Genomic DNA, 21,608 nt, shown 5'->3' on the forward strand with positions numbered 1-21,608 from the left:
TGAAAGCTAACGCTGAATGGAAGCGTGGAGATACAGCATGAAAATCACAGAGACAAGGCCAGAACTTGCATGATTCAGCTAGAAGACTGCAGCAATACCAACCCAAATATGCAGGAGCTACCACACAGACAGTGCTGCTGGGCAGCCGGGACACCCCCTGCATGCGGATACCTGCGGCTCAGCCAAGGAACACATGGCTCAGCACGAGCCAAGATCAGCATTCTCCTGGGACTCCTCAAGCCTCTTTGGCTATTCTAAAGCTAAGTGTGCACTGCAAATAAACGTTCTCCCCACTTCACTGCAGGACATCGAGCACTTTGGAGAGATCTCACTAGAGAATATAATGACTGTAATGTAAACATTAAATAAAGCCCCATACATTTCTACAGTGACTGAGGGGAACAGACGTGATTTAAGTGATCTTTTGCCAACTCTCCTGGGTTGTAAGATAAGCTTGTATTCTATTTGCCATCTGTCGAAAGGTTGGGCAGGTTTTGTTATCTCTCCCAAAGACAATGGTTTGCCCCGTAGAGGCAATGGTTTGTTTATACACTATTGACTGACTCACTGCCGGGCTGGTAAATGTAACACCATCCCATTGTGAGGGGTCCCACCCAGAGGGGGAAGCCAAGCACTCTATTATTGTTTAAAGGAGTAGCTTTTTGGGGAGAGAAGCAGCTCTCTCTCTCTCTTCGCGGGATCTCGCAGCGAAGCAGCCGGAGCACAGGGAGGCGGCGGCGGCGGAGCTCGGAGGCAACCCCGGCGCAGAGGAAGACCGGCCCCACTGCCACCAGATCTTCAGAGGAAAACTATACCCTTCAAAAGATCACCACTGCAGCTGCAATACATCAGCCACTGCAAGAGGAGCAGCTATCATTGCCACCGGACTACTACCAGCACCCCGACTCCTCAGGTTGTGGACATTATCACTAGTTTTTGTTTGTACCAATTGCATTTGCCTTTTTAAATTGTTATCTAGTTTTCTCCTAGTAAAGAATTGTTACTCCCATTCCCATATCTTTGCCTGAGAGCCTTTTAATTTATAGATCCTGGTAATTCAGAGGGGGGGGGGGGGCGGGTTTGCCTTCTCCATTGCACAGGAGGCTTTGCCCTCTTTCACAGACTCCTGTCTTGTCGAACCAAGACACCAACTCAATTTGTTAAAGCATTCCAAGGCATCAGACAGCTGTGCTGAGACTGAATTCACAGCAGTGCTGCTTTCCACAGCTCCTGATTTCCAGACTCTCGATACAAATAAGGATAACTTGATCCTTCTGTGTTGCCAAGGGTGGAAAGCTTGTCTCCTGCCACAGAGTGGTGGCTGGAGAAGCATTCCCAAGGAAGGATACTCTTGTGCACCAGGATGAGCTTGGTTTGGCCCTGCTGCAACGCAGTCACCGTGGATGTTGCCTGGTCCAGCTTGGCAACTGGCCAGGAGGGATCTCCCTTGGGATGGAGGATGTTGTTCTGGAGCTGCAGCTCGTACTGCTCTGATGGCATTGCTCTTTCTGGACGTGAAACAAAACCTAGGAAACAATAAAAGCAGGTGTGGCAGTGGCTATCTGCTGCTAATTATTGCTGATTCTTTTTTACTGATGCCTAGTGCACAGATTAAATCAATATTTCTAGTGGCTTGTAAAAATAGCACTTCTGCCCTCACATCACACACACAAAACCAGTTTCTTGGAAAATTTAATGTCTGTGAAACTGCAGTTCTCAACTAATGTCATCTCAGTATTTCGACCTAACATTCAACTGATTTCCAGCTTCAAAAGAAAAAAAAAAAATAGCTGAAAGGGAAAAATGGAGAGAAAACTCAAGGCACTGCATTTTGAAATGGGCATAAAGCCAGATAACCCACATTTATAAAGGCTTCACTTTGTGGAGCAAATCCATTTGCCAATAAAACATTTTCTGTTAGAGAAGTTACTAATCTAAATTTGATTTAAGCAAGAAAGTCAGTCAATTCCTTAGTGACTGTCAGCAACTAAAATGACAGTGTTAGCTCTCATTTTAAGTTACCCCTGACTCCACATCCTTGACAAATCTGCAAGAGTATATTCTTAAGAGTCACAATTTTTTTGTTGGAAAGAACTAAACAGCTCTATCACTGTGTGCCTTAGGAAAACAGTATTAAACATTAACATAGTAGCTTAAACACAATTAAAAATTTCTCAGCTGTTAAAAATTCACACAACGCATTAAAAAATAAAAATAAATAAGAATAGAACAAACCTGTGATCTTCCCTTGCCTCGGTTTCTGAACTCTGTACTGAATTGATGCTCCAACCAGAAGATAAATGTCATCTGTTGGATTTAAAAATATGTTTTCCAAAATAAGCAATCTGACTTCTGCAGGCTGTACATTCTGTTGATAGAGGGGGAAAGAAAAGTAACCACATTAAAAGGAGCTCATTTGTTTGAAACAGACCATGAAGCAGGAACTTAGAATCTGGAAGTGAAAAACATTATTTGCTGCCATTTTATTTTTATTATTTGGCTCTTTAGTTTCATCTTGACTTTTGTCACAACAAAATGCAAGGGACAGTGAATGGTACAGAGATCTGCTCTGTGCACACAGTGCAAGAATGAAGAAAAAATTCATGTTGATATGAAGATCATTTTGGAGACTACAGAAAAACAGATGCTCATTCACACATTCAGAAATCCATCCTCCCCTCTGACATTCAGAAATCTTACCTTATAGATGCTTTCCTGAAGTCTTGCCTTTAATTTACAACTCCCTGTTTTCATTCCAGACACCAGAATGGTATCTCCTTGCTTGGCAACTTTTTCCATTTCCAATATACAGGAAGGTGAGATGTAGGTGGATTCTAAGAACTTGAAAATACTGAAAGGTGAATCACAAAGTGAACAGAAAATTGTTAACCAACCTTTGTAAACCCACAGAGAAACATCACCAGCATCTACTCCCAGCCACTTCCATTTTTAAGCCGATTTAAGATACTTGCCTGGGACCAGATATCCCAGTTTTACTCATTCTTTGAGGTATCTGCAGCTAATTTCTGTGACAGATAAGTTTGTCTGAAGCTTGCTGATGAGCTATCACAAGACCGCACATGTTGTCTACAATTATCCCTCCAGTTTGTTCAGTAGGTGAGACTGCAAAAACTCTCTGTATTGTAGAAGAACTGATGTGCAAGACCCAAAGCTTATGTTGATAAAAGCAATAGCTCAACAAAGCCAGAACGCAACTCTGACCTCCCTCAAGAAGCCAGAAGGTATTTAACAAATGACTATGAAAATAGTCTGCAAGTTGAAAGCCTGTAGTAACTGTTAGAAATTTCAGTGAAAAGAGCAAAAGAGGGGGAAAGAATTTTCCATGAATGGGCAAATGACAGGAAATTTTGGAAAGAGGAGCATGTTTCACAGGGTGTCACCTTCTGCATGCACATGATCTGCTTGGCTTCATGTGCATGTTCAGAGAAAAACCAGTGGAGCCATCTGGAGAACAGTTATGGATATTAACATATTCCTGACAATTTATGATTTATTTTGCAAAGCTGCACCACCTGTAGAACATTTCTATGGTATCATAGTTATGCTAACAGTAGAGTATATATCAATATTAGTTTGGTTAAAACCACATCAGCAAATAGTTATACTGACAAAAAAAGCTCCTTATGTACCAGGACTTGGGATATCCTGTCCCACTAAGCCATTCATTCTGGCTCTCACTTGTACCTGCAGCTTCAGGTGTATTATGGGCTTAGCAGGCTTTCCCCAGCCAATGCTGCTTCTCTAAGGCTGCAAAAATTAGTTTGTGTTTGCCCAGGAGCAAAGTCTTGCTGGCTCCCCCCATCCCACCTGCAGCGTATTTGGAGTGTCAGTTTGAGGATGGAAGCTGGCTGTTAACCATTCTGCTCTGTAGGAGAACTGGTTTCCCCACAAGGAATCCTCCTATTTCAACACCAGAATTAAGTGTCCACTGACACCTGAAACTCTTAAGGCTCAGAGAGCTCCTTTCTGAAATGGAAAGTGACTTTTTTTCCTTCAAAAGCGAAAAATAAAACTCTGCTGAAACCCTGAGATAACAATTTTACTGGTAAATCTTCCTTCTGCATGAGATGTTTCAGAAAGATCAACGACTGCATCTGTTTATTTCTAATTATTGCATCAGAGCTACCAGAGCTGCTCACTAACACTATCAGTTAAATTAAACAGAGAACAAAGTGCCCAGGCTGCTGAGTAGGTTAAAAAAACCCAAACTGAATCAACTGATCCTTAACATTATAATTTTAGGCACCAGTTCAGTAAACTGCCTAGATGTGGGGAAGTATTTTTTATGCATCAGACTGAACCAACTTTTGAGACCAAAGGAAATTACTTTACCGTAGAGCGTTGTGGGAATCTGAGAAGCAATCAGCCTCTGGGTCCTTCACCACTGTCCAGTCAAACACCAACCCTGCCAAAGTGCTGAAAGTGTTTCCTACAAATCAAACAACCAGATTAAAATAAAAATAGAGAACAAGCATAGAGTCTTCCTGGAACATAAACCAGGACTTATTTCCCCGGGAAATTTCTCTATTTTATCCCTACAAGAAGAACCATGAAGTACCCTTGAATTTGCACAACACCAAGCCACAAATCCAGCACTGCACATAGGACTAAAACAAATTTACTTTTTGTTATTAACATATCACCATATTACCATACTTCACCTGACATTCACGGTTTACAAACACAGGTGGGATGGGCACAGTAACCAAAACAGTTAATTCCACCTTTTACAGCAGCTTGACACATTATTTCCCTTCAGTAGCTGTTCTAAAACTCCCTTGCTTGGAGTGTTGTGTGTGCACAAAACTTGATTGTTGTAAGCGTGGAATTCATATCAGATCATGGCTCTTTTTCTGATGCTACAAAAAGCAGAAGTTTTCTGCTCCTATTAAATAACAATGCATTCACAAATGCACTGACTCTTGTAAGCCTAAATGGTGTGTCCCAGAAGTGTTTGTGTAGTAGTTAAACAGATTGAGCAATAGGTGGCTGGTCTCAAACATCACCTCTGAACCTCCTGTCAGATACCTGACTGTTCACAAAAACATTCTTTTGCAAAATTCTTTAGACTACTCCAGTTCAAAAGAAAAAAAATAACAGAAAACTTCACCAGGTATGATCCAGAGAAACTCCTTAAAATTCTCCACTTGCAGGGAGCCCATTCCTGTCAGGAGTAACACAACCATCCCACCTTAGGAATGGGTTTTGTGAGATACAACTGCTCACTTTAAAAAATTTAAAACGTTTATTAAACATTTACAAAAACATAAGAGAAGGACTACTAAGGAAGAACAGGCCTGGGAAGACTCCCTGCCCCATGGCTGCCTGCCAGGTGGCTGCCCCATCTTCAAGATTGATGCTTCACCTTTTACATTCCTGGAGGGTGCATCAGCCACCCCTGGCCCCTCCCAAAGTCTGTCAGTCAACCCTTCTTTGCCCTTTATTGGTGGAATTTATGTCTTGTAGCTGCATTTGAAGGTCAGGTGTTGTCCCCCCATGCCACCCCAGCAATAAGCTTTTCCATTCCTAACTCTCTCATGCAAGGGTTATACGTCAACACCTATTGTGGTGGACCCCCACCACAGGGAATGACGTGCATTGACTCCATGTTTGCAGAAGGCTGAACAAAAGCTTTATTAAGCTGTCCTATATTACACTATACTAAAAATTAGGCTACTACTGTACTGAAGAAAAGCCCGTGACCCTTAGAGACATCCCAACACACAGTGGCTCCAGTTGGCCAAATGAAATCAAAACACCATCACCAGAGTCCAATGAAGAAACCCTCTTTGGTAAACAATCTCCATAGCACATTCCACATGTGCCAAACAACAGATGCAGCAAATGAAGATAATTGTTTTTCTTCTTTCTCTGAGCTTTCTCACAGCCTTCGCAGGATTTTCCTGGTAAAGTCTGTGTCTCTCACCATTCAAATGTTATGTGACTACCACACACGCCTTCTCTCTACCTGTCCTAGACAGCCCAGGCTGCCTGGTGGGAACAATAGGGAGTGGGGGGGAAGGGAACTGTGGGGAGAACAGAGAACATCTAAACAACAAATCACAATAACATAACTCTACATCAATAAAGCTTCTCTTAAGATACACACAATATTCATCCCTTAATTGTGAGAGCAAATCATCTCATTATCTATCTATTACAGTTTGGATGGAGACCAGAACTAACACCTTGCAAAAGGAAAAGAGGGTACAAGGTCCCTGCAGTCCCCTGGCCTAGTACCTCAGCCCGTGGGGAAAGGAAGAGGGCAGCATGTGGCCAGGAGTTTAAAAGGAGGCTGTGTCCTTCAAAACTTTGAGAGAGAAAACCCCACCAGCAGATGTCCCCATGGACTCTCTCCTTGTATTCAAATAAAGATGCAGGGCTCCTCTGGCTCCTTTATGGACACTGGCTTTTCACAGTGTGGTTTGTATGCACGCCTGTTTCCTTGTATCTCAGCATCACCAGCCTGCAGTGGAGATACTCTGACTCGCTGCCACTCTGGTCTGCAGGAGAAATGGAACTAATTTCCATTAAGGCCCTCCCAGAGGGAAGGAAAAACACACCCAGAGGAGACAAGCAACCCCTGCAGGCATCCAAACTTCTGCACCAGATGCCGAGTGAGTCGCAGAGGGAATGTAGTGGGTGCATTTCCCTCAGCCTTCCTCTGACACTCAGCAGCCAGGGCCTTGCTCTGCACATGTGTGTTGGATAATATACCAAGTTCAATTTTGTAAAATTTCTCTAGTCAGGCTTGGTTTGCCTTTGCTCTGGGGAAAGGAATTCTAATGGGTTTTTTAAGGGATGTTACACCACTCAAGGGAAATGAGTTGGACAACCAGGGCAGAACCAAGAATACATGGGGAAAGGAACAATCCATTAAGGATAAAATATGCTAATACAACACAAAAGTGGGAGGTTTATAGAACCGAGCATTGAAACAGAATTGCAATTGAAAGCACAATAAAACACAGCACAACACCTCAGTGCACAAGGGAAGAGCTACAGATGCCTCCACTCTGGGCTTCTGTAATGCCCTGGACACATCAGCCCTGCCCAGCATCCTTGTCCCTCGTTTGGTGAGCTGTGGATCTGATGCAGGCACAGTTCGGAGAAGGAGGAATTGGCTGGGCGCTCACATCCAGGGGGATTGTGGTCAATGGCTCGGAGGCCCAGTGGATGTCAGTGAGCAGTGGTGTCCCTCAGGGAGACAGCAAAACCATCCCTGGACACTGGGAACTCAATGTCCTGATGGTGCTGCTGGACAAGAGACCCCAAGGTGCCTCCCAAACAGAACTGTTCTGATCCCCAAGTCTTTCAGGCTTGCTCAGTGAACGAGCAGCTGGTTGAAGTGCAAAGATACTGAGAAACCACAAAATCCCTTCCCTAGGAAGAAAAATCTCCCCAACCAAACCTCACCTGTCTTTATCCAGCTCCAAGGGGAACAGACATGTATCTATATCTATATATCTATAGATCTAATCTATGGCTATATCTAATCAAGTAACTTCAGCTTTAAATAAAATCTCTTCACTTATCCTTTTCCTGTGAAGTTGTGTTTAGAAAGAAGTTTTATTTTATACAGATACATTTACTAAAGACATTAAATAACAGATGCTTTTAAGGTGTCCAATACTGGAACTTCAGCAAATTCCTCCCTGATTTCCTTTCATGAGTGCCTGCTGTCAGGGAGGGATCAGAAGGTCCTGTCCAGAGGGTGGGAGCAGATGTATGCCCTCTTCTCCAGGATCTGCTTTGCAGCTTTTTTAATGGAGTCATCCAGGTTTTCATCAGCATCTATGGAGAAAGAGATAAAAGTCAACTAAGGCACCGTAAAGAGCTGTTGTAAATTTCTTTCAAGAAGTGTTTTTGAATAAAATTTAAGTGGGAGTGCCAGGAAGAAACTGAACATTCCCTTCTGAAAAAGATTGATTATTACAGACTGAGCTTCAGAGAGCCAATGTCCAACTGGTCAGCACTTCCCAAAGAGCCCAAATCCCTAATTTCCATCAGTTACTTGTCAGGAGTATATAAAGAAAATACAGATTTTATATTTCTCAATAAAGAGCCCTGGCAGTTTGCTTTAGCTATGAAGTGAAGAGACTCTTCTCAACAGGTTCTAGGGCTTCTTCTTGTTTGAATTAAAAGCAAAGCAAAACTCTTCTGTTGGTCACATCAAACCAACATAAGTTTCATGAATCTGTGAAAGACATAAGAGTGTAAATATTATTTCATATTATTGAACTTACTGTTTTCCAATTCGCCCATGGGGTAATAAGGCCATCATTCACTATATCAAATAGGTGGAATAAGCACTGGAAAAAAAGGATTTTTTAAAACACAATTTTTAAAAAGGGAATGAATTCCATAAAGAAGACCATGTACAAAAATACAGCAATTTAAACTTCTCAGAGCCTGTTGATAATGGAGCCCTGAACCCCAATCATGTGAAGTACAGCCTTGGTGGTCCCTTTGAGCCCAGAACTGCCAAGGCTCAAGGCTGGGATGAGCTTTCACCCAAAACTGGCTCCAAGACTGAGTGGGAATCAATTCAGAACAGGGCTCACACAAAGAGCAAAGCCTCAAGGCCAAAGCCAAACCTTCATTGCTTGGATTTCTTTAAAAACTGAATTGGAGCAAATTGCCTTGTCCGGTAACATTACTGTTACCATTACACTTTTCAGGAGGTACTAAATAAGCAGTGTCCTGTCCTGAACTGTGTTGCCCAAATACTGTTGAGAGCTTGCTGTGCTTCTGCCCTGTGTCCCTGGGGCTGCTCCTGGCCAGGCAGCCTCAGGGGGAGCCAGCACTGGCTGCAGCCCCAGTGGCCCCCCAGGACAAGGCCCAGCAATGGAGAGGCCAAGGAAAGCACTGGGCAGCAGCAGAACCCTCAGCAGAGTGCTTTGGACAGCCATGGACTGGCCACAGCTCCCCTGCAGCATGACTACGAGTCAAGCTACCCATGCTATGAGCAGAGATACAAGAAAATTGGAGAGAAAATTCCACAACTGACCGTCTGATCTCATACAGCTTCCTGATGCCAAGATAGCAGCCGATCAGCACAAGTGGCACAGTGATCAGTATCACCACTGTGCCTATCATGCAGGACCGGCGCACATCTCGGGGACAGACAATTCTTGGGAGGCGCACTGGATCCGGGGCATATATTCCTGTTCCAGTGATGACGTCTGTGGGAGCAATGGGGAGCGTGAGCCCGCGCTGTGCTGCACTGCTGAGCTGGCAGCACGGTGCATACGGCCAGGACGTTCTCTGTTTGCCCAGAGCTGGGGCCTGCAGGCACCTTGCCGCCCCTTGGCACAGGCTGTGCCCCCCAACAAAGCCCAGCAGGCCGGCAGGAGAGCCCGGGGCCAGCGCAGCTGCTTGGGCCGTGGCTGCTTGGAGGGACAGGGGCCAAACCCATCCCTGAGCAGCCCCTGCCAGCCCTGGCCCTCCCTGCCCCGTGACAGCTCCCCCAGCCCCAGGGGAGAGAGCCAGGCCCTGTCAGGACATACTGGAGCCTTGCTCTCCCCCTGTGGCCTTTCCCCATCCTGGACACCCCATGCAGCCACTCCCAGGTTTCAGGACGGGGACTGCTCAGCCTGGCTGAGCCTGGCACAGCAATCACCTTCTGTGGCGGTGTCTGGCATCTCCTCCCTTCGTGTATCAGCGGTTGGAATGGAGCCGCTGCTTCCTTCAGGAAGTGCTGCCTTCAGCAAAGCCCTGTGGTCCATCTCTGGAGAAAGGAAAACAGCTGGATCAGGTGGAACCATTCCCCACTGGGGAGGTGGCATCTTCAGGATGTAATACTTGTCAAAGACATGGATAAGGATCAGGAAAAGGCCAAGGCTGTTGAGGCTGCCACAGGGCCCTCCGTTTAACAAAGAGCTGCCCTTCCGGATCTGCCTAGAGACCAGGAAATTGCAGGGGACTGCAAGCCTGTGGTGCAGCTGGGGCTCCCTGTCAGCCTGTGCCAAATGCCTTCCTGCAGAGGCTGGGGAGAAGCTGCAGCCAGGCCAGGCTGGGAAACAGCCCTGCAGCCGTGAGAGCAGCAGCGGTGCAGCGAGGCTGCCATGGATCCCTTCCCGCTGTGCCGGGCACGGCCTGTCCAGATGTGCAGGGAAAGGCCCCGGCTGCTGAGTCCCAGGGGAAGGGGGAGGGAAATGCACCCACCACGGCGTCTATCCAGATCACCCAGCAACTGGTCCTGATATTTGGATTCCTCCATGGATTTATTCCCACCTGTATGTTTGTTCTTTCTTTGCAGGGGACCTTAAAGGAAAAATTTCCATTTCCCAGGAATGGATCCCACAAAACCCGGGCTCAGCCTGTGGGATCAGCAGGGACATGCTACTCACCCCTGCGATGGATGATGGGCTTGCGAGCAACATCCACCAAAGGACCTCAGAAAGTTCTCCGTGCAGCCACGCCTGTAACTCAAGAGCCACAGAAGCTTCTGCCATCTCTGCAGATCTGCACGGGCAGCACTGAGCCGCAGGAGCAGGGAGGGGATGGCCCAGGGCGAGGGCACACACGTGCATGGTTCTGTGCTGGCATCTGCAGCGATGCCCCCCTGGCCCAGCTTTGGGCTCTGAGCTGGCAGCTCTCGCAGGGGGAAAGGCCTTGACCTACCCTCAGCATCTCCCAGAGGCTCAATCCTGAACGTGGGTTGGGAAGCCAGATCACTTTTACCAACAGGGTTACCTGCAAAGAAAGGCAGGACAGAACAGCTCCTGTGACACTGCTAAAGATTCTCCTTCAGGCCGCAGTGGCAGTGAGTGCCCCTGGGTGATTGGTGCCCTCCAAGGCACTCCCTCAGCTCTGCCTTCCACCCAGGAGCAGGGGCAGGGGCACCACGAGCCTGCGGTGGCCCCACACTGGGATGGAAGGAGCGCCTTGCGGGGCAGTCGGGGCAGAAAGGACTCCCTGGAGCTGCCAGCAGCTCTAAACCCAGCCCCAGCCAGGGCCAGGGCTTGGCAGCAGCAGCAGGAGCAGCTCACGCTCCCTGGGGATGGCAAAGGAGCTGTGAAAGGCTCAGCCCCGGGGCACAGCCCTGGGCCCGGCCCCTTCCCTCTCTGCTCTTCTCTGGGGCTGCACAGAGCACAGGAAAGGAGACACTGGCATTGCACATGGGTGAAAGATGGACAGCTAAATGCTCCTTCCTCCCGCTTACGGGGATCCATGGGATCACTGAGGGATCCAGAATATAGTAGGGATGGACTTCCAGAATTGAACAACCTTCCTACTCTTAAGGAAAGTGGTATATACGGGAGCTCTTGCCACACTGACCCATTGATTATACTCTAAGTAAAAATGGACTTTGAGAACTTGGCTACAGCATGTGCTAAGGACTTCAGACTGTGATCCAGAAGGATGAGCAGGGAATCCATGTTATGATTCCAATCTAGAAAGGGACCATAAAAATGAACTGCTTCCATGGTGTGCTGGGATCTCCTTTTGCCTTTGGGAACTGGCCACTGCAAGGGGCTTCGGTAAGGCCATGGGTGCCAGATGTCAATGGACATGGCCAAAGCTGCACAGGAGACTGGGGAGCGCTGGGCTGGCTCCTGGTCACTCTCCACCCTCTTTGCAGACCCTGTGCAACATCCCTGGAGGGGTGGCAGGAGTACCCCAAGGGCCCTGGTGCCCTCTCCCTCCCACAGAGGGAAATGTCCCTAAAGTCCTGGGGAGAAGTGCAGCATGTAGTGCCGGAACCATTCCTTCCCTCTTGCACTCCCTCTCTGCCCCCCTCTGTTGTAACTGCTCCCCCAGCCCCAGGGCTCATACCCAGAACCTGTCAGGACACCCTGGAGCCTTGCTCTCCCCCTCTGCCCATTCCCCACCATGGGCTCCCCGTGCAGTCGGTCCCACAGAGGGACCCCAGCAGGACTGCTCAGTACCCGAGTGCCCTGAGCATAACAATTCCTCTGGGCTGTGCCGGCCTCGTCCGGCTGTGCCCGCACTGCCAAGCAGCAGAGAGGGCAGCTCAAGGCTCAGCAGGGCTCAGGCCCAGAGGCACAGCAATTTCCTCCTGTGACTGTGCCTGGCAGCGCCTCCCTTCCTGCAGCAGAGGCTGCCAACAAGACACTGCATCCTCTGGGAAACTCAGCCTTCAGCACAGCTTTTTGGTCCTTCTCTGGAGCACGGAAATAGCACAACTGGATCGCATGGAATCATTACACAGACAGGAGGGCACATGTTCAGGAGGCATGGCTTGTGAAACTCTTTGCTATGGATCAGGAACTCATAGAAACTATTTGGGTAGTCCAGGGCCCTCCATTCTCCAAGCTGCCATCCCACAGGATGTGCCTGGGGACTGAGAAATTGCAGGGGACATCAGGGTGTGCATGGCCCATGGTGCAGTTGGGGCTCCCTGTCAGCTAGTGCCAAATGCCTTCCTGCAGAGGCTGGGGAGAAGCTGCAGCCAGGCCAGGATGGGAAACAGCCCTGCAGCCGTGAGAGCAGCAGCGGGGCAGCGAGGCTGCCATGGATCCCTTCCCGCTGTGCCGGGCACGGCCTGTCCAGATGTGCAGGGAAAGGCCCCGGCTGCTGAGTCCCAGGGGAAGGCTGAGGGAAATGCACCCAACTTGTCCGGCCTCTTCCATTTCCTTCAGCATTTGCCTCATGTGTTTGGATGGCTCATGGGGTTTCTTGGGCCCTGTAGCTTTGTTCTTTCCCATTGGAGGACCTTAGAGAAATGTAATTCCATTTCCCAAGAATGAATCCCACAAAACCATTGCTCAACCTGAGCGTCAGCAGGGACACACTACTCACCCCTGCGATGGGAGCCAGGCTTCTGTGTAGGAATCAGCAAAGGAGCAGGGAAAGTCCTCTCTTCAGACACACCTGTAACTCAACAGCCACAGAAGCTTCTGTCACCTGTTTCCTGCCAGGTTGTCAACAATTATTCCTTGGTGGCACAGTAAGAACATTCCTGAAGCAGGCCGAAGCAGCTTTAAAACATTATGCAGCCAAGCTAATGGAGAAGCCTTCCCAAGAACCCCAACTAGAAGGGAACACAGATTAGAACCATTTCCATGGTGTGCTGGGATCCCCTTCTGCCTCAGGGAAATGGGCACTGCAAGGGGGTGGGTAAGGCTGGGGGAGTCAGATGTGAATGGGCAAGGCCAAAGTCTGGGCTGGCTCCTGGTCTCTGTCCACCCTCTGTGCAGGCCCTGTGCAACATGCCTAGAAAGGTGGCAGAACAGACTGGGGCCTCTCAAGACTCTCTCATTTCCACTGCAGAAACTTTTCTTAAAGGCCCGAGAAAAACTACAGGAGGCCATTCCACAAGTATTCCTCATTTCACCACTCCCTGCCCCGTGACAGCTCCCCCAGCCCCAGGGGACAGAGCCAGGCCCTGTCAGGACCCAGTGCAGCCCCTGCCCAGCCGGGAGCCAGGGCTGGCTCTGGCCCTGGGCTGGCAGCAGGGCTCCCGCTCGGGGCTGCTCCTGTGCCTGGGGCCTCTGGGCACTCAGGGCGGCTGCGGGAGCAGCTGCAGCGGGAGGGACGTTGGTGCAGAGTCCCGATTCCCCGGGGCTGCCAACGAGCTCCAGAGCCCTGGAAGCCGAGGCGCCTCCAGCTTTGGCTGCTGCCGGGCCGTGCAAGGGCAGGGCCTGGGGGAAGAGCTGCTGCCACACAGCCCCGCCGAGGGCTGAGCCCGGCTGAGCCCGGCACTGCAATCACCTCCTGTGCCTGGGCCCGTGCCTGGCATCGCCTTCCTTCCTGCAGCAGAGGCTGCCAACGAGATGCCGCTTCCTCCGGGAAATGCCACCTTCAGTACAGCTTCTTGGGCCATCCCTTGATAAAGGAAAATGGACAGCTGGATCAGGTGGAGCTATTCCCTCTTGGCGAGCTGGTATCTTCTAGAGGCAATGTTCGTGAAAGTGCTGGGATCATGAGAATGGGCAGACTCTTCATGCTGAGCTATGGCCCTCCCTTCTCCAAAAAGCTGCTCCCCCTGCCTGTTGTCCTTAGAGACCAGAAAATTGCAGGGGTTGCAAGCCTGTGGTGCAGGTTTATGATGGGTTTATTGCAGTATAAACCCAAGTTGTGGAAGCCTTGTGTTGTGGGATGCATTGAACATCCTAATGAGTGCAGGTTCAGTTTGCATGAACAGGATCAGAGCAGAAGGTTACTGAGCAGGCTGACTCCTCTGTCTGACCTGCTTCTCTTAACTGTGTTACCTTCCAGTGTAATTCTGTTTATTCTAACAAATGGCAGCCCCAGGAATTGACTGCTCTACTCTCTGTGCAGCCTTGGTGAGCATGGCTGTGCTCATTTTCCACTTGGTTTTGTTCTCTCCAACATACAGAAGTGATTTCTCCTGCTTTACTCACCCCCCTCAGCCCATGAAGCTTTTAGCTTCAATATAGTGTTCTTCTGCAATTCTGCAAGGCTTAAGCATTTTGGTTGGGCTGCCAAGTTCCACTGATTTCCTCACTTTGCAAAGTGGAGCTGTTTCTGTCAGTGCAGATTCCAAAGGAACAGGCCTTGCTGTTGGTGTGCAGCTCTGTGCAAGGCTGGCTGTCCCCAGCACATCACACCTGCATGGCTCTGCCCAGCACCAGTGCGTGGGGGCATGGGGCAGGTGACCAGAGCTGCCTCAGCCTTCTCTGGTTTTAGATCCACTTCACTTTGCTGAAGGCTAGAAAAGGAGTGTAAAATAAAAGATAAGATGTTTTTAAACACACTGAAGTGACTATAAATGTTGCCTTTGGGCTGTTCTGTTCTCACTCTGCAAGAACACCTGCAGTTTCCATTCTCAGTTACATGAGATTTGTTGTTTGAATCAAATTTGATAGTAATGAACATGAACACCGAGGAAAGAGTTCCCAGGAACAGTACTTTCATAGTGATAAAGAATTGTTCTTGAGATGTGCTCCCTCTTTTACATCTTCCTGTGTCTTAATAGTGCTGTAAATCCCCAAGCACTGTATTTTTGCTTTTCATTCTGATATCACAGTGTAACTGAGACCTGTGGAAATACAGCGTGCCTGAACTAAACTCTTTCCTCATTTGCTGTTTTCAGGTTATTGCCTTAACAGTTGGGAACAGCCCCACAGTCACCAACCCTTTCCCAGTGGTTGAGCCTGCTGTGGTGAAGCTCATCTGTGCTCTCCCTTCCCGGCTGGCTTTGATTCCTGTTTATGGCAGCCCTCAGCTTGCTCTCTCCTGCCCTTTGCTCCAGCAGAGCAAGCAACTGGTAAGCCTGGGAAGTGTCAGGAGAAGAAGGTGTTCTTAGAGCAGAAAACTCAGTGTTTGGAGCTCCATGTGTGAAACATCGCAGCTGCTGCAAGAGGAGCAGTAACTGGTGCTGTGGCCACACTGTGCCCTTGGGGGCCCTGCACAGAGCAGGCTGGGGGAGTCCTGCAGTAAATGGACAAGAGATACGTGTCGATTATCAGGCATAAGGAACTTTGCTATTCTGTTTTTCTTGCTAACAGGTATTGTCACATGTTGGCTGCTGAGTAAGCCACATTTGGTTGTGTTAATATTCCCTGGCAAATGTACAAGTCATCCTCCTTCCCTAAAATGAATCATTTTAAAGAGCTTCTATGTAATAAGAAGAGGAGATGGAGACTTTTGTGTATTGTTAGCCACCTCAGAGCTCACCTGTTTTTCTGGCTCCATTATGTGTCAGCTTACCTTGGTGCACTGCTGTTGCTAATGTATTTCACCAGAATTGCAACACCAGAATTTTGAGCTTTAACAAACAGCAGTGTTTGTAATCATTTATTTGAATTTTAAAAACAATTTCATTGAGCTGTGGTTCAATTTTGTTGTTGTTAGTTTGGGGATTTGTTTTTTTCTTATGGTAATTCACTGGCTAAAAAACCCCAAAGCCATGTTCCAGTAAAACCCCTTTAGGGTTCAGAGATTCACAGAATGCTCTGAGTTGGAAGGGACCCAAAGGGATCATGGAGTCCAACTCTAAATGGCCCATACAGGACTTGAACGTACCTGGTGTAAGCAGCACTATGCTCTGACCAGCTGAGATAATCTCAGGGCTGTTGGAGCACAGCTGAACGCCTTGCACTGATGGCTCCTTTTAATGAACATTCCTTATGCGTTGATGTTGTAACAAACCTCATGGAATTCAGCATATGTTTTTTTAAATGATTAAAAAATCCTGTTGTATTGGTTCAGTTCAAAATATTCCTTCTTTTTCAGGTTCCTGTTTCCAATTACCATAATCCAGTGCTGGAGTTGGCTGCCTATGACCAGCAAGGCAGGAAATTTGATAGCTTCAGCTCCCTTAGTATTGTGTGGGAATCCACAAATAAGGCCATTGCTCGTATTGAGGCGGAGCTGCCAATGGAGCTGACTCTGAAGGAGGAGGGCAATGGTCAGAAGAAAATGCATGGTATGAGTGGGCTGAAATGAGCATTTCTTTGTTTGAAGGTCCGGATTAAATCTGTTTGGCAGTGTCTGATCTTGATTAAAGAAATTACTGTAATCTGCAGTCATACTTCAGTTTAACATCAGTGTGCATGTTTTAGTGTGTGCTATTAAAGAGAGGAGAATAAAGGAACTAAGTCCAATGTCTAGAACCTGTCTTGAGGGAGAAAGTTCTTGTCTGATGAGAATGAGCCTAGAGGAGCTGGATGTATTTCTCATCTTTGTTGCATTCTAGGCTTACAAACTGTGGTAGCTGACCGTGAGTTTGGAACTGCTGCCATCTCTGCCACTGCCACTGGATTCCAGCAGCCCCACCTGAAGGCAGCCAGAGCCCAAACACCGGTAACAGTACCTGGGGGGATTTGCCATTTCCCTGTGGTCAATGCTCAGTGTTCTGGTGGCTTTATTTCCCCCAGACACAGTACTGTACAAATCAGGCAGCCCCCTGGTGCAGTCTGGTTCATTCTGCAGAGGTTTGATACTGGTTCATGGTTTTCCTGCTTTCCTCTGCACTAGGTGCTGCTATCCAAATCAAATTTGTCCAAATTCTTGGAAGTTTTTTAACCATCTGAGCAAGGGCATTACAGAGAAGTGTTTCAGTTGGTTTTGTTTCAGTTTAGGGTTTTTTAATGAATCTCTGCTGCTTGTCCTTCACTAAAGCAGCCATGTGCTTCATGCAGCTGTCACTGGGGAAAGCAAATGGATTATTGCCCCTGCAGAGCTGGGTGGGAAAGTTCTGCATGAGCAAAGCAAAAGCTGACTGATTCCTCATATGGACCATGTGTTATTCTGGGCTCTGACTGATGCTCTGTTTTTTTTTTCTTTCTGATGCCAGCCATAAGCCCAGGCTCTCATTTTACAAGTCATTAGCCATTCCCTGAAATACTTAGTGTGTTGATACTCAAGCTAGGGAAGAAAAACAGTAAAAGGTGATGATGATGAGCAAAGGGGGCAGGTGTAAACAGCTGGCAGTTTTCTGTGTATATCACTTTTGTAAGCTGAATATAAGGGCAGGTTTCAGCCTGTGGAATAACCTGACATGTGCAATAACTGACTCTTAAAATATTCTGCTTCCTAACTGGAATTTCTGTTTAATCTTGTTAGCAAGATTTAAGTGGATTTGAACTATATGCAGTACCTTGAAAACATACTTGAGGCAAAAAGTTAAATATGCACTGAGAGGTTACAGGGTTTAACTCAAAGCAGGTAGCAGATGGGCACCAGTAATGTGAAATATTCTGTGGGCTAGGTTCCTCTCAGCTTGGCCCAGGTGTGGCATCTGCTTAGTAAATTCTTTGAGAGGTGATCTTTTTTGCCACTTGGTTCTTGACTTTTCTGTGAGGTTTCCACTCTTCTCATGTTGAGAAAGCATGGTGCAGATGTATTTCCCCTGAAGAAAATGACTATGGCTTAATGAGAATTACTGCAGAGACACAGTTACTTTGCTGCTGAAGTTATTTGAGATATTTGGTTGTGTTTTTTTTTTTTTTTTTCTCTTAGAAATCGAGCTGTAATATGGATACTTGATGTTCTACAATCATTTTGTAGTTCACTGTGCTCTGCTTTGTTAAGCCAGTATTATATATTCTTTCTTACTTTTTGAAATAATTAGTAAAGAGACTGCTGTAAACTTTGCCTTGAGTTCAGAGAACACTGGCATATTCTTACGTTCTATTCTCTGTGTTTAAATTTAGGAGGACTCTGTAGATGCCAGTCCTGCTGCACTTTGTGGGCTCATGAATGAGTTGTTTTTTTAAATGAGGTGACGTGGGTGCATTTTTCAAGTACATCAGCAATGGGCTGCTCTGCTCTGCTTTCAAACCTTCCCATTCTCCTTTCTTGCAGCCAAAAACACAAACAGAAATCTAGTAGATGGGATATTAAGATGCCTTGACTGTTGTTCCATGTTTAAGTGGAACACCCTATTATGCCATTAGGGAAAGATCACATCCTTTCTACATCAAGGAGATAATTCTACTAATGAGGTGAAATGGGTACAGAGTACTGACTTCCTCTAGAAATCTTTTCCTTTTCTGAGCTAATGTTGTTATGAGTGAGTGATTAAAGCTGCATTTGTTCCAGTATTCATGTACTTACATTTAAGGAAGAATTTCTTTTGGCGGCCTGCTAAGAAGCATGAAAAGATGAGTTAGAGCTAGAACACCTTGTGCATGTTCCTTATCATTCTGTATGAACTTGGGCCGTGGCTCAGAGTTAATACCCTGTCTGTGCTTGTCAGACATCATTCACTGATCCTGCAGTGCTGGGCCCTGGTCCTCTGCCTGTGCCAGCGGTGCAGAACAGAGCAGCCCTGAGGATGCCCTTCTCTGTGCTGACTGACTGAGCCCTCTGGATCTTGTGGGCATCTCATCCCTCAGCCTGTGCTCTGAGCTTTGGTTGCCTGCCGTAAACATCCTCCCTGCACACACAGGACTCTACAGTGTTGTGCCTCTTTCTGTAACTGCTACCATTGTTCTTGCAGCACGAGGCTGTGCTCCCAGGGCCTGCCACCATTGAACTGGTGCTTGTGGAAGATGTGAAAGTGAGCCCCACTGGGCTCTCCATCTACAACCACCCTGACAGCCAGGTGAGGAGTTACTCTGCTGCTTTCCAGCTGCAGGGAGGAAAACATCACACATTACTGATGCTTGAGATGCTGCTCAGCAACCAGGATGGCAGCTCCGTGCTGAGAATCTTTGGTGCCAGGGAAATCCTGGATAGCCTGGAGGTGAGGGCATTCCCAGGGAGTGTCTCAGCACAGCTGAGAGCATTCTGAGCTGTCACATGCAGCTTTCTAATGCGAGGCACTCCCTGCCATCTTCACCGTGTCAAGGTTTATTCCTGAGATGATTTGGAAATGCTCATCTTGGAATGCTGATTATTCCTCAGTTTTCACTTTTCACAGGATCCCAGAATGCTTTGGGTTGGCAGGACCCTGAAGCTCATCCTGTTCCAATGCATTGCCATGGGATGCCACTCACTCACTGGGTTGCTCAGGAGCCCATCCAGCCTGGCCTCGGGTTTTGGGCTCGTGCAGGTGTGGCAGGCTCACCTGGGCATACAGCCTGGCATGTGTGAGCCAGCTCACGGGTCAGGAAGCCAAAACCTGCTTTACCCCTGTGGGGAAGTCTTGCCCAAGTAAGTGTGTGACTGACTGCCCATAGCTCACACAGCCCATTGAGGCTCTGTGGGTTTTGGCTGTGTGGGGTTAGCCCAGACCTGTGGACGGGGCAGGTGAGAGGCAATAGGCAGGGGGAAATGCTGCAGGTGTCCCTGTACGGGTGCACCTGACTCCTCTGGAGGGGTGAATTGCTCAGTGTTTCTGAGGAATCGCCCATTGCTGGCAGCTGGCCTGGAAGAGGGAGCTGTGCTGTGCTGTGCCAGCAGTCTGTTCCAGGTTGGATGTTCCCTGTGCAGGTGAAATGTGAGTCCCCAGCCGTGAAGGTGCTGGAGAAGTCCTATGGGCTGCCCAGTGATGTGGTGTACACTGTGAGCCTGGCTGATCCCAGAGTTCCCAGCCAGAGCTCCCTGTCCACCAGTGTGACTGTCTCCAGTCCCATGACAGACCAGTGCATCACCATCCCAGTGACAGTGATCTACCTGACTGACAGAACCACTGCACCCGTGAGTTGTAAGTTTAGATCTGCACTCCGTATGCCAGCAGGAACCTTTAATTTCTCTGATGTTTATGAGGTTAACTCTTAAAGCAGGTTGGAGAAGATGCTCCTTTTAACTCAATATTGCCTCCTCCTAATCAATTCTGCAGATGAAGCCAGTCTCTTCCAGCAGTTTGGTGAGTCTTACCAGGTGATGATCTTCACACTTTTTGCACTCTTAGCAGGGACAGCTGTTATGATCATAGGTAAGAGAAGGAAAGATTGCACAAGAATTTTTCTCCATAGCTTCTTACAGTGCATTAGCTGTAAGATAAAAAGGAATGATTGCCATGCAAAATTATTTAGGTTTGTTTTTCAATTCTCTTGCAGCCTACCATTTCTCACCGAATGAACAGCACAGTCAGCCAGTATTCCACCCAAGGACAAGTCTTCAGCACACACCTAACAGTAAGCAGCTGTCACCCAGTTAGAAGGGAATTAATTGATTAGTCTGGCCATTGCTCTGGAATTGAATGTAGGAAGGTCTGTAATCAAGAGTGGCAATGAAAAATAATTCACATTCCTACAGATGTGTTGAAGTTACAGTGAGCTGCAGGCATGGTTGTACACACAGGTGATGCTTCAGGTAAAATAAGGCAAATTCAAGTGAATGTCACTTGCTGAGGGGAAATGTACTGTGCTCCCCTCAGACTTAAGTCCTGAACGGGAAGACCCACAAATTCTGATACTTGCAGGGTACCTTTCCAAGAGGCACTGAGCTAAAGGGATGATTTCACTTGGAATGGATCATCAGATTCATTGCCAGTGTCCAGCAGATGCTCAAGAGCAGTTGTTTGCTCCTTCTCCCACCATTCATTCCCAAGCCTGAGTGTTGTCTTCTCCTTCCCCTGTTTCAGGTTCCATCGGGTCACCTGCACATTCCTTCAGCTCCCAGGCCTCCAGCAGGCAGAGCAGCCCCTCGGCCAGGCTCTGGAGCACGGGTTACGCCTCTCAGTAGGGGCAGCACGGCTTCTCCTCGTGGCAAATTAAAACAAATGTACAGCTCAGTGCCTTAGCAAGCTCAGCAACTTCAGCAGTTGGGATATAATTCAGGTTTGCTCTGGAATATTACTAGGTCCTTAATTTATTTACTTTTTTTTACTATTTAGGGCTCTGAGTTTATTTTTGTTTTTTATGTCAGTGTTTCAATTCTCAAAAGCTTGTTCTATCTGTTGTTTTTTGCTGCCTGCACAAAAAGCAATGTTTAGGCTAGTTTGGCTTTCTTGGATTCTTCAAGCAACTAGAAGTTATATCTAAGTTAGACCAATAACAGGTTTTTATTTACTTTTTATAAAAATAAGATTTATTTCTAATGAACTTTTTTTAAAAAGGGGAAATTAGAAAAACAGGTGAAATATGAGCCAAAAATGTTGAAGGATTGTTTATTTTGAAGAACTGTTTTTTATTTTGTGTTCCAAAAACTCAGGATTGTATTGCACTGATAAGTGTTCTTTGTTTAGCCTTACACTGGGATTCACCAGCACAACATGCTGGTTTAGCATGAGAAATGCTGGAACAACTGTGAATAATAAAATG

At 47.3% G+C, this 21,608-nt stretch overlaps 1 protein-coding gene and 1 long non-coding RNA gene across 4 annotated transcripts; one reads left to right on the plus strand and one right to left on the minus strand.

Annotated features, from left to right (window-relative positions):
• Positions 1-30: 30 nt before the first annotated feature.
• Positions 31-8,434, minus strand: LOC144246976 (uncharacterized). 2 transcript variants are annotated; one of them, XR_014958212.1, is made up of 4 exons: positions 4,354-8,434; positions 2,701-2,851; positions 2,236-2,368; positions 31-1,526 (listed from the first exon to the last, which is right to left on the minus strand). It is a non-coding gene; the product is annotated as an uncharacterized LOC144246976 (long non-coding RNA). The 2 variants fall into 2 exon arrangements; XR_013340691.2 differs by having other exon boundaries at positions 2,701-8,434.
• Positions 8,435-13,722: 5,288 nt separating this feature from the next.
• Positions 13,723-21,552, plus strand: LOC146766301 (nuclear pore membrane glycoprotein 210-like). Of its 2 annotated transcripts, XR_014958211.1 has the most exons (5): positions 13,723-15,220; positions 16,189-16,381; positions 16,652-16,758; positions 18,899-20,480; positions 20,930-21,552. XR_014958211.1 is itself a non-coding variant. In XM_085590816.1 (4 exons), the coding sequence occupies exons 2-4, from the start codon at positions 16,333-16,335 to the stop codon at positions 19,190-19,192; spliced, it is 450 nt and encodes a 149-aa protein (XP_085446942.1). In that variant the 5' UTR covers positions 13,723-15,220; positions 16,189-16,332; the 3' UTR covers positions 19,193-21,552. The 2 variants fall into 2 exon arrangements, 1 of the variants encoding a protein (XP_085446942.1); XM_085590816.1 differs by having other exon boundaries at positions 18,899-21,552.
• The last annotated feature ends 56 nt before the right edge of the window (positions 21,553-21,608 follow it).

This window comes from Lonchura striata, chromosome 12, assembly GCF_050655825.1.
Source record: "Lonchura striata isolate lonStrDom1 chromosome 12, ASM5065582v1, whole genome shotgun sequence".
NCBI classification, from domain to species: domain Eukaryota; kingdom Metazoa; phylum Chordata; class Aves; order Passeriformes; family Estrildidae; genus Lonchura; species Lonchura striata.

What these genes read in the sequence shown, in the direction of transcription:
- LOC146766301 (XM_085590816.1), top strand. Translation starts at nt 16,333, where the DNA reads ATGGAGCTGACTCTGAAGGAGGAGGGCAATGGTCAGAAGAAAATGCAT. An exon ending in TGGTCAGAAGAAAATGCATG is followed by an intron (nt 16,382 to 16,651) that starts GTATGAGTGGGC and finishes GTTGCATTCTAG; the next exon opens with GCTTACAAACTGTGGTAGCT. An exon ending in CAGCCAGAGCCCAAACACCG is followed by an intron (nt 16,759 to 18,898) that starts GTAACAGTACCT and finishes TTGTTCTTGCAG; the next exon opens with CACGAGGCTGTGCTCCCAGG.